The sequence below is a fragment of the Triticum aestivum genome, chromosome 6D (genome assembly GCF_018294505.1).
Source record: "Triticum aestivum cultivar Chinese Spring chromosome 6D, IWGSC CS RefSeq v2.1, whole genome shotgun sequence".
Classification (NCBI taxonomy): Eukaryota; Viridiplantae; Streptophyta; class Magnoliopsida; order Poales; family Poaceae; genus Triticum; species Triticum aestivum.
Window position 1 is genome coordinate 167,122,965 of NC_057811.1, and position 12,656 is coordinate 167,135,620.

The following is a 12,656-nucleotide window of genomic DNA, read 5'->3' on the forward strand; positions in this document are numbered from 1 at the left end:
CGGGGACCCCTTTGATCCCGCCGATGCTCCGCCAGTGCACATGATATCTACTGTTATTTGAGACACCTCTAGTGCTTACTACTGAGTATGCAGCAGGATGGGTTGATTTGAAGGCCGCACCCCTTTTATTTTGACATCACAATTGAAACCTACCTAGTTTGCTATGCATAAAATTGCATTAGTTGTTATGCTCTATAGCTCCATCGTGTCTCTGATATGATGCAACCATCTAATGTTTTTAACGTGAAGAACAATGCAAAATGGACAAGCCATGGATGTGATTGACAGTAGAAACAGTTGTGCCCATTGATGTCATATTTGTGTCGAAGTGTATATGTGGATTGCCTAGCCCTTTTTATCAGTTCAGACTTTTGGTTGCGTTGGTTAGTGCATGAAGCTTGACATGGTATCAGGGCCTAAGGTCTTGAGTTCAAGTCCTGGCTTTTGCAATTTATCCAAAAATTGTTGTTCCCCCCTTTGTGTCCACGTGTAGGCCCCTTGAGGCATACGGATTGCCTAGCCCTTTCCATCAGTTAGGGCTTTTGGTTGCATTGGCTAGTGCATGAAGTTTGACAATTTGAAGATTCATTAGCTCAGATTTGTGCCCATTGTCTTGCTGCAATTCAGTTTTCCTTGCATTTCCCCAGAGCTAATTTTATTCCATTCCACCATAAACAGAACTTATGAGTGCCAGCTTGTGAATTATATAGGCCATTTTGCCCATCTTCCATGTTGCTTGTTATTTGTATACCTTACATGTTTCCTAAAGATTGAAATACTGATGCACCACATATATTGGTATGAACAGGGACCACAATATGTGTGCACAAATTTCTGGACCTTCGTTTGTACCAATTGCAGTGGAGCACAGTAAGATTCCTTTTCAGTTCTCTTTCATTTCGTCTTAGTTTTGTTAAACTAGATGTATCATGGTCGATTTAAATAACAGGTTCACAACCCCCAATTGGAATGATTGAAGTTAGCCTTCCATAATAATTGCCTGATTTTTCTTTTCTGCTCCTCCTAGCCGAGAGTTCACTCACCGGGTGAAATCTGTTTCCATGGCTAAATTTACCGCACAAGAAGTCACTGCTCTACAAGGAGGAGGAAATGAGGTATTTCCATGTTCCTATAGTTCTGAATTTTCCATCAGTTCATGTATTTCTGCTTAACTTGACATGGTGTTTGCATAACTTGTAGCGTGCTAGAGAAATATTTTTCAAGGAGTGGGATTCTCAGCGTAATCCATACCCTGACAGCAGGTTACCTTTCTTTGTCCATGTTCAAGGTTATAACTTGTTAGTTTTGCCTTTAGAATTCTGACCTGTTTGACTGTTTCATACTGTCTCAGTAATACGGACAAATTGAGGAATTTCATCAAGCATATTTACGTGGAGCGGAGATATACAGGAGAAAGAAGCTCTGATAGACCACCGAGGGGAAAGGTGATGCTGGCTCCCTATAGCTCTAGCATTTCTGCTGTGATAACTGCCATCAATTTTGGGAAACTCTCTGTTATCTTGTAAATTCATTTTTTGCTGGTTGATTTGCATATTCAGGACGATAAGGATGAACATAGCGAAAATAGAAGATCTGATGGAAATCGGGGTGGTTCAAGAAGTCCACCATACAATGAAAGTTACTCTGACCGTCGGAGTTATAGTGGACGGAGTGATGACAGAAATTCCAGACATTCCTATGGAGAACGTAGTCCTGGCTATGACCAGAATGACTATAAGAAAAGCCCCCGCCACTTTGAAGCTGTCGACGATAGATCTGGGAAAACAACTCCAGTTCAAAGGTTCGAGGACCGCAGGTTTTCTGAACCACGAAAGCCAGAGACTGGGTCTCCAAATTACCAGAGAGAAGCCAACGGATCTAGTCCTCCTGTTGTACGGCCAGTGAGGGAGATATTGGGTGATGATGCTCCTCAACTTCGGATTGATGAACCTCCAAAGCCGAATGTAGCCAGACCGATTGACCCTCCAAAACCAAATGGAACCAGGACCATTGAGCCTCCACCTCAGGCACAGGTTGTTCTTGGTGTTTTCAATCCCTCTCAGACACTGGTTTTAGATACCCTTGAAATGTTAGCATATTTAACTGTTTTGTCTTGCATGTTTCATACTGCAGAGGACATCTACTGCCAGCAGTATTGGTTCTTCCGAGGGGATTTCGGAACAGACGAAGGCAGCAACTCCAGTCAGTTTAATTGATTTTGGTGCAGATCCTGAACCCACTGCATCTGCCCCGCCATCACAGACAGCCCCTACACCCCAACAGCAGCCAGTTAGTGCACAGCCTATTAACGCAACAACGCCGCAACATGTTCTTGAACAAGGCAAAAGTGCTCCATCAGTGAGCGGCGGTGATTGGGCATCTTTTGATGCTTTTGGCCAGCAGCAGCAAACACCACAAGTAGGCAGCACCGTAAATCCACTTGAGTCTGTGCTTGCACAACTATCATTCTCCGAAACACCCTCTGCCTCCAATACGTCAGCCTTTTCAACTTCTGTTGATCCGCAAGCAAATGGAGGACAGCTGTCCATGATAGATACATCACATTCTTCATTATTTGGTCCACCCGTTGGAATCTCAGGCAATCAGGTACCTCCCTTCGCAGAAAATTTCAAGAAGTGTGCATCGAATGAGTATTTTATTGAAAGAAGTTGTGTTACAGGTCTCAACAGGAATGCCTGTCCAAGGATCTGCAGTTCATCAATCTGCTGTGGCTGCCTCTATGGGTGGTCTTCCATCTCAATTGCCTTCAAATTCTCAAGGAACCAGTGGTATTCAAGAAGCAACGTCTTCTCATGACAGCAAATCCAGTGGGCGGACAGCACTGCCAGTGGTATGTGATTAATTACTTGTAAATTATTGAGCAGCTATCAAGGGAACACGTTCTATATGCCCTCACCCTATGAGCTATTCCAGATTTCCATTTTCACCCATTGCTTGATTGATGTGGTATGCTCCCTCTGTTCCTTTTTAGTCTGCATATAAGTTTTGTCTGAAGTCAAAGTATCTCTAGTTTGACCAAACTTATAGAAAAAAGTATGAACATTCACAATATCAAATGAATTTCATTAGATTCATTACAGAATGTAGTTCCATGTTACATATATTTGGTATTGTATATGTTGATATTTTTAATATAAATTTGGTCAAACTTTGCACATTTTGACTTGACACAAATCTCATACGCGGAGTAAAAAGGAACGGAGGAAGTGCATAATATACACACTATTAGTTTGCATGCCCTACACTGCAGCTACCGCAAAGTACTGCTCCCTCCATTCTGAATCCAGTTAGCTTTTTGTTTTGCAGTCTCCGGTATGCAACTTTGACCGTTACTGTTTTTATAATTATGTTAGTACTTAGTAAAATATCATCAGATATTTATAATCAATTCCAATGGCATGATTTTCACCTAACCAAATGAAATAGTTTTTATTCATTAGTAGTTGACGAAGAATCAAAGATAGTTGTCATCTGCTCCCTCCTTACAGTTGTACTAAATCAAAGACACTTATTTTGGGACGGAGGGAGTATTTTTCAACAAAGGCATGATAAGCCAGGGCTGAGAATATTGTTATTCTTTTGATGTATCTAAGGCGGGGAGCTTTTTACTAGCATTAGTATGTCTACTTTTAGGGAGAGGTTCGGTACTTGCATTTAGATGGGGCCATGTGGTTTTTTATGGATATTAGATCACATTTCAGTGGGATATAAGCACTTATCATGCAGAAATAGAACTATATAAATACCTGTAGTAATTGCAATTCCTAATCAAACAAATGCAAGGCATGGAAGGGCTACAAAAGTATTAATGACTGTTTTGATGCATTGGGCATGCCGTATCTTGTTAGGCCAACAAGTTATATCTGAAGAAACCAGATGGTAGATTATAAAAACTAAAAAAATACTCCTCCGTTCCAAAATGGATGACTCAACTTTATACTAAAGTTAGTATAAAGTTGAGTCATCTATTTTGGAACGGAGGGAGTACCTGAGAGCATCATTAGCGGGTGGCAAAATCATAGTAGGTATTAGCTTGATTTTTTGTTCTCCATAAAATAGTACTCCCTCTGTAAAGAAATACTTCCTCCGTTCCTAAATATAAGTCCTTTTAGAGATTTCAACATGAACTACATACGGATGTATATAGACATAGTTTAGAGTGTAGATTCACTCATTTTGCTCCGTATATAGTCCATATTGGAATCTCTAAAAAGACTTATATTTAGGAACGGAGGGAGTACTAACTTAGTGATCTAAAAAGTCGTTTATTTCTTTACAGAGGGAGTATAACACATGTTCATTGATGTTAACAGCTTTTGTTCATATGTGTTGACATGTGTTCATTTTCAAGACCATCGCCTAATTGTCAATTGAAGATAAATGTGTCAGTCTTTTTAAGAACGTGATAAGCTGATGTTGTCAAAACCATTCCATTAAATGAAATCATTGCATCGGCACATCTAACATCAGATCGAATCTCTGCAGGATTTCTTTACTTCACTATATCCATCAGCAACTCCAGCAATGCCTGGCTGGCAGAGAGCTCCCCAGTCTGGAATGGGATTTGGCATGCAGTATCCTGCTGCAATGGTATTCATTCTCACGATAGTGATTCATATGATTATTATTTGAGATCATTGTCAATATTTGTCTTACAAAAATGTCCTCCCAGTTGCAGGGAATGCAGTCATATCCTCAGGCAACATTTTCTCAACCTACATATCAACAACCTATGTATCAGCAACCTACATACCAACAACCTACGTATCAACAGCCTGTATATCAGCAAAATGCGTATCCCCAACCTGCGAAAGCTTCAAACCCTTTTGACCTCGGAAATGAGGCAGCCCCAATTCAAGCTCACATGGTATAACTAGATATTTTCTCTTCTGCATAATATTTGAAAGTAGAATAATTTTGCATATTTTCTCCTCCAATTCAAGTATTTCAACGTTGAGCAAAAAAATAATTGTTAAGTGAATCAGTTTGAAACACTTCCTGCTTTACCTTGATATTATCCACATTAACTTGTTGGTTTCTTGCTTAATGTTAACTATGTTCATCGTTTGTTCTATTAACTCATTTTTGTTGTGACCTTGAGCAGTCCCGACCACTGGGAGCATCAGCAGGCGCTACTAACCCAACATTAGTTGGTAACTCTAGTTTTGGAGTTCCACCTCAGCAGCCTCAGCAGATGTATCAGCCATCTGTACATCAAAGTATTTACTTAGTTCCTCATCACCGTCTCTACACTGTTGCTCTTTATTATTACTACTACTACTTTGACATGCGGTACTAATTTGTGTTTCGACTTCAGACCATTACATGATGCAGCATGTTTCAAACAACATGCCTGAGCAGCTACCTAATGGCATGCTTCCAAGGTGAGCTATACTTGTTATCAGTATATCCTGTAAGTTGAAATGTTAGTGCTATGCTTTGCATATGAGCCGAGTTAATTATTATTTCCAACTATTCTATTCCACATCTTAGTCATATACTCCCTCCGTTCCTAAATATTTGTCTTTTTAGAGATTTCAAATGGACTACCACATACGGATGTATATAGACATATTTTAGAATGTAGATTCACTCATTTTGCTCCGTATGTAGTCACTTGTTGAAATCTCAAGAAAGATAAATATTTGGGAATGGAGGGAGTATAATATAGGTAACAAAAAATAGCACCCACCTTAAATAGGGAACTAGAACTCGCTGAACTGTCACTTCTGGCCATTGGGTCATATTGGATGGTCGAGATAAACCACTGAATGCCACCAGCTTTCAAAGCAATCCTGTGATTATTTCATCTTCATCCTACTAGCATCCCACTTGCAATGACATGGGTAGTCCTTGTTTGCATCTTCAAATCTGATAAGAGCGATCAAGGCTGTATGTGGCTGTATGTTTATTGTGATCTTTCTGGCAACACCTCCGACTTACTCGTGACATCACAGGCAACAAGGAGGTGCTGGTTCCCTCGGCGTAGGCTATGATCAACAAGCTGCTCCTAGGTATTCCCAGCCAAACACCCCACCGTCCTATGGTGCTGTGGGTGGAAATCCTTTCGGGTAAAAGGCTTATCAAATGTGGACGTACCATGTTACCTGTTTATGGTATCTTGTGTATCTTCAGACCACTGGTTTGTGGTGCCCACTGCCCAGTGTGATAAGAATGCACAAAGCCCTGGAGAAAATTTGTTTCATATTACTGGTTATGTGTTTGTCACTGTAGCTCCACATAAGCTTCAGGAGCAGGAGTTCTGCGGTTCTTCTAGCCCCTATTTTCTTGTATATTTGTGTTTGGTGTTCTGTGTGCGTTGCATCCGATGTATATTCACAGAGACCCTATGCCTTGTATGGTTTTTGATTGGGATCTTTCGAGCGGCCATATCTGATAGTGTACTTAGTTCAGAATGTTATTTTTAGTCCAGCTGGCTATTCAATTTTAATGTTTATTGCAATGCATGACTGAAGGACGTATAATTGTGATTAATCAGTTGTTTTGGTCTCACGCTATTATTGCATTATATGGATCCTTTCTTCCAGGCATGGTTATTTTTCTTGCTATTTCTTGGGAGGAACGATCTATACACACAAGTTTGAGCAACAAATACACTTGGATTGGACTTTGCCTGTTTGTTCCCTCCGAGCCTTGGGGTTGGTGCTTGGCTCGGGTGCAGACTTAGAGCTTGATCATGTATCTGTAGAAAATAAAATAATTTTGGATCGGAGGGAGTACCATTTATAGAAAGTTTGGGCCAAAAAGACGTCTGTGGAATAAATTTATAGGATCTTGTAAACTTGACCAACTTGACCCCAACTTCCCATTGGCTAAGGGGCTAAGGGAGAGTTTTTTATGCGAGCATCCTACAGTCATCCCATGTACACTATGACTACCCCCCAAGCATATGTTGAGACCTTGAGCACACGTCATTGGACACAAGGTTAACTTGCTCCTCTTTGAACGGTCACTTTTTACATATGAGACATGGCCACTACCTCATGCATGGACCTTTTACATGTGAGACATGGCCACTACCTCATGCATGGACCTTGTGTATACTCAGGCACAGCCGAGAGCCGAGACGACCATGGAGAATCAAAGGACCAAGGTCAAGCATGGAAGAGGAGAAGGAAGAAGAGAACGAGCAACTCAGGAGCTGCCCGGATGATCTGGACCGACACGCGACATGAGGACATCAAGCCCCAGGCCGAAGCCGGATCATTCGGACCAACACCCCGACAATCTGGAACCACCCAGATCATCCGGACGCCAACCCGGACATCCGGGCCACCCGCGACTGCTACGACACATCCGAATGATCCGGACGGTCGCCCGGATCATCCGGACCACGCCTACGTGTATGACTTGGGCCGAGGCCCATGTACCCCTTCGCCCCCTAGTCTATATATACTCCTCCATCATTTTAGGATTAGCATTGTATTAGTTCATTTGTATGTGAGCTTTGCTCCTATCTACTCTACTCTTTTGAGAGAGAGAGAGAGAGGGAGGGAGAGAGAGAGAACCCCACTCCAAATCGTGAAAGATCGGCCCTAGGGTTTCACTCTACATCATCTTGGTATCATGAGCCACGTTGATCACGAATTTGGAGTCCCCCCACCGTTTTCTAGCCTTGTTTTGCTATTTCGTCCTAAATTCGAAAATCCCCAGCAAAAACAGCCCCAATTTTTTATTATGATTTGTTGGTTTGATGATGTTTTGTTGATTTTGATCCATGGATTCGTTGTGTTTCGAGTGGATCTAGCTCTCCACAAGTTTCCCCACCTTCCATACATGAAATTCGTCCAATTTTGACCCCGAGATCGAAAATTTCCGCCACAAAATCGCGACCCGGAAGGAAATCCCGAGCAGAGTTGACCTGCCCGGATCATCTCGACCCTCCCGGCTCAGCTGGACACCCACCCGGACATCCGGATAACCCACACACCCGAGTTGACGAACCCAGATCATCCGGATGTACTCCCGGATCAGCTGGACCTCCTCCCGGGTGTCCGGGTAACCCTGAAACCGACTGTGCTGAATTCTTGTTTTGGCCATAACCAATTCATCCGGAGTCCATCTTTGACGTTCTTTAGCTACTCCCTCCGTTCCTAAATATTTGTCTTTCTAGAGATTTCAATAAGTGACTACATACAGAGCAAAATGAGTGAATCTACACTCTAAAATATGTCTATATACATTCGTATGTGGTAGTCCATTTGAAATCTCTAAAAATACAAATATTTAGGAACGGAGGGAGTAGTTTTGAAGCTATTGACATTCCCCATCCCACAAAAATACTACTTCCATCATTTGGCTCCATCAAATTTTTAGAACTTTGGCATCTTTGCCTAGGGCCACCACCATATCATCCGCATTACCACCATAGCCTTCGGTACCTTGCCCATTTTGTTGCCCATTCCATTTGTGGTTGTTTGAGTTGTGATTTGAGTCTCCTAAGGTGTTTCGGCTACTTAGGGACGGTTGCTTCTTCGTCAACCAGCACCACCACTTTCACATTGCCAACTTCAAAACCACCACCGCAATCCGCTAGCACCATTTGACATTTGCCTTTGGAGATTTTGAGTTATGGTTTTTCCGTTTCCTAGGGTGTTTCGGCTAACTAGGAACGGTTCGACATCGACAACACCGCCGCTCAGCTTCGCCAAGGATTCGACATCGACCACCTTCACCATTTTGACACCCTAACTGTACGCAAGAACAGTAACCTCTATATCATCTTGGTACCATGGTATCCCGTCATTGTACAATCTTCTTGCCATAGTATTGATAACCCTAGCCCATTTTGCGTCACTTGCCTATCGAGACTAGCCATTGAGTATTGCCGGCAACTTTACTTGTGCACATTAGTGATCATCGATCTACACCTTCCATTGCATACATACCATATCATCTTGGTATCATCATATCATCTCTTGTGTCACAAGATTGTTCCCGCATATACACAATTGCTATCTTGCTTTGTGCATTTCGCATAGTGGCCATATAAAAAAAGAGTAAGCTTTTAAGCAAAAGAAAAAGTGTGAACAAAGAGCTTGTAACCAATAGCCATAGCATCATACCACATTGCATATAAGGTTGTCATATCCGATCATCTTGGATCAAATTGAGAGAGACACCGGAACATCATACACAATAGCATATTTGGGATATAAGTTGATACATTTTGCATCTTATAGGTTGTGCACAAGTGTCGTATCCGCGTTTTGATCAATCGTGCTAGCGTCTCTCTTGAGTTGTGCAACATGAGCATTTTCCGTGGATTCCACATTTTGTGCTCATTCCTTGGTTGCACAACCCCATTTATCTATCTGTGTGTGTGTGTGTTTCCGTGTGCCACCCATTGCTATTGGTCTACTTGTTTCACTCGTGAATTTGTGAATCTCTTTCAACATTATTGACTCTTGCTAACAATTGCATCAATTTTTTGTGCCACTATCCTCACCAAGCTCCAGCAAAAGCTTTAGTTGTGTAGGTGTGAGAATTGACAAGATCTGGTACCAATTGTGCTATTTCCTTGATACATTATTGAGTGATCACTGATCCGTCTTCAACATCGGGTAAGGCTTCTCTTTATTCCACTCACATTTGCTTGAGTCCTATGATGGAGAGGCGAAGCATTTCATCTCCGGTCTTCAACGACAACGACGGCGCGAACAACTACGTCACCATCACTCACACCGTCGAACTACAACGAGCAATGCAAGGCGCACAATCTACCTTGCGCAAGCGCATCGACAACCTCGCCACCAACATACGACATTCCAAAGCAAGGAAAAGGGACTACATCGATGGCATGTTTGACTACCACAACAAACACATGGTGGAAATCCGACGGATATTATCCGACTACAAGTCTTCTTCTCCTTCGTCATCCTCAAGGCGGCGGCGAGCGAGTCGCAAATCTTCGGAGCACCCAAGCGATGCAGCGCAATTCGTCCACGTCCACATCTCAATGGTGACCATCATCACATTCGTGATCCACATCTTCATGAAGGGCAAGTCATCTCCAAGCATCATGTGCACGACGACGACGAACGACATCTACTACGAGCTCAAGCACGACAATGACATCATCAACATGAAGATGCTCGCCAAGCGCAAACCTACAAGTCCCAACAAGCTCTACATCAAGCTATGGTCAACCTTCATGAGCACATGAGAGGATCGCGAGACAAGCACCACCAAGAGGAAGCTACGGCTATCACCCCCACTTCGGCATCTTTGCCAAGTGTTATCAAGGCATCTTTGCCTTTGGACGTACGACATCTTCGCCTACTTCCCATGAGTACGCCTACATCGACATCATCAAGTCCAAGGCAACCACCTACAAGCGAGGGCGACACTTCCATCTTTGGAAGCCCCTCAAGGAAGATGTCTGAGCATGGGAAATTCCCTTCGGTCATGGAGACGAACTACGAGGTGCCACATCATATGGGCCTCATACAACAAGACAGCGACAAGACGGTTGAGCAAGGGCCACCCCCTTCGACCACGGCGACGAGCGTGAACATCTTCAACAACATGAAGATGGCGCCCCAATGGGACTCATACTCCGAGTCACGCTACGAGACCGCACATGATACCCTCTCTTTGGTCTCGGAGGAGAGCGATGATTTGCCACTTCCTACGACATTCAACCAAGGCGGCGATCGGAGTTGAGCATGGAGACATTTGCACCTACATCTCTCCGACACCCACATATGGCGAGATGCCCCAATTGCCATGTGAGGAGAGCCACCACCCCATGTGTGAGATGAGTGACTCCACCATATATGACATTGAGTGCATTTCCTATGAGAGGATGAGTGTGACCACCACTAGCACCACACATGAGAGCATGCCACACATCCTATGTGAGGTTAAGTGCCATTTGAGTGACTCCACCAACCATATGAGTGAGAGCATCTTATCGGGAGTGAGTGAGCCACAACACTTAGTGAGTGAGGTAGTTGAGACGTCATGTGAGGCCACTATGATTTCTAACGACTTACCCTCTACTCCGAGTGTGTTTTACTTTTTGGTGCTAGATCTCCAACAAGACGAAGCGCCAATCCTGGACGAGTCCATACCTCCAATGGGCAAACCGATGGCCATGATGGATGATTTTGCGCCCCCACATGGTACCATCAAGTTGATGAATCTATTGACCAAGCGTCAATTTTGGCAACCTCACCTACAACACATGAGCGGAGCTCTAAAGGTAACATAGGTGATGATACTTCTCTTGTCCCACTAGTGGACTATCTTGGAAATGATTGCTTGCATGATGTCGATCACCTTATGGATTCATCGCATACTATATGTCTTGCTTAGATGTGCCACCTATTTATGATGAATATGATGATGGGCATGTTGAATTGCCTAGTTGTGATGCTATGCTCGATAGGATTTCATGTGCAAATTCTATCGGTCACGTCATGTTTGACAATCCATTAAACTTGTCATATGCTATGAGTGAGATCTACCATATTGCATCATTACAATCTCAACATAATAACTATGCATGCCCCATTAAAATAAATCCCATTTGCACTTATGGCATAGATGATAAGGTCATGGTTATTGGTATGTGTTTCTCTTGCGATGATATTGCTAAACTACCCTTTCAAAATTTGTGCAATTCATCTCATATGTCATGCCATGAAAATTATTGTGTATCGCATGATTCCATCCCTTGTGTGCACCATATGCATACAATTGATGACAATGCTCTAGATATTACTAGTGATGCATTACGCAATTGGAGTCTTCACTGTGCTATACATAACAACAAACCTATCATGTTGGATGACATGTTTCTATATCATGCGTCTCATTTATTTGAGCATTGGATATTCTGTGCTAACCAACACATGCACGTGCGCATCATAATGGATGATGTGTACATATACTACGCACACACAATTTTCCCTTTGCCTTTGTTTGTGTAGGTACTCATGAATACTCGTCAACCTCACAATCCCACGACTTGACGAAACGAGCTCTTGAGCAACGATGATTTGGGATCCCGTGGATTATCCTTACCACCGTTCCCTTCGCGCAAGGACTATGCACATATCTTTTACTTGGTTCTCACACGACCATGGGCTATATATCACTTGTCACCTTTTGCCCATTGTGCTATGTTCACTTTGCATGTTATGCCTCTTTTTATGCTTTTGTCATGCAATTGTGACCATTGCTTACATTTACCATTGATTCACCATTATACTACTTCTATGTGTATTTTGCATGTTTGGCGGAGATACTTGTTGCTATTGCCATGTTCTATACATGCTCCATTCTATTGTTGATTCTTGTGTTGGGAGAGTCATGATGTTCCATTGCTACATACATAGGACTTCTTGCCAATACAATGAACCTACACTACAGGAAACAGCTTCTTTGCCGTCTGCCACGGCGGACGGCAAAGGCTCGAAAGGTGGACGGCAAAGACCTTTGCCGTCAGCCGCGGACGGCAAAAGGCTCCGGCAAAGAAGGCTACGGTAAACAGCTGCTTTGCCGTCTGCTTCCTGGCGGCGGATGGCAAAGGCTCTTTGCCGTCTGCGGCGGATGGCAAAGAGGGCGGGCGGTGGGGCGGCGGGGCCCCGGGGCGGCGGCGAGTGGTG

At 43.1% G+C, this 12,656-nt stretch overlaps 1 protein-coding gene across 3 annotated transcripts in view; it reads left to right on the forward strand.

Annotated features, from left to right (window-relative positions):
* Positions 1-6,442, forward strand: part of LOC123144334 (arf-GAP domain and FG repeat-containing protein 2) — an 8,033-nt gene extending 1,591 nt beyond the window's left edge. For 2 of the 3 annotated variants that reach the window (XM_044563432.1, XM_044563433.1), the window contains exons 3-14: positions 809-870; positions 1,028-1,115; positions 1,201-1,262; positions 1,352-1,445; positions 1,560-2,033; positions 2,134-2,607; positions 2,681-2,851; positions 4,507-4,611; positions 4,694-4,888; positions 5,126-5,240; positions 5,339-5,405; positions 5,979-6,442. In XM_044563432.1, the coding sequence (XP_044419367.1) occupies positions 809-870; positions 1,028-1,115; positions 1,201-1,262; positions 1,352-1,445; positions 1,560-2,033; positions 2,134-2,607; positions 2,681-2,851; positions 4,507-4,611; positions 4,694-4,888; positions 5,126-5,240; positions 5,339-5,405; positions 5,979-6,096 (2,025 nt within the window). In that variant the 3' untranslated portion in view covers positions 6,097-6,442. The remainder of the gene's footprint in view (positions 1-808; positions 871-1,027; positions 1,116-1,200; positions 1,263-1,351; positions 1,446-1,559; positions 2,034-2,133; positions 2,608-2,680; positions 2,852-4,506; positions 4,612-4,693; positions 4,889-5,125; positions 5,241-5,338; positions 5,406-5,978) is intronic. The other variant, XM_044563434.1, reaches the window with a different exon arrangement.
* The last annotated feature ends 6,214 nt before the right edge of the window (positions 6,443-12,656 follow it).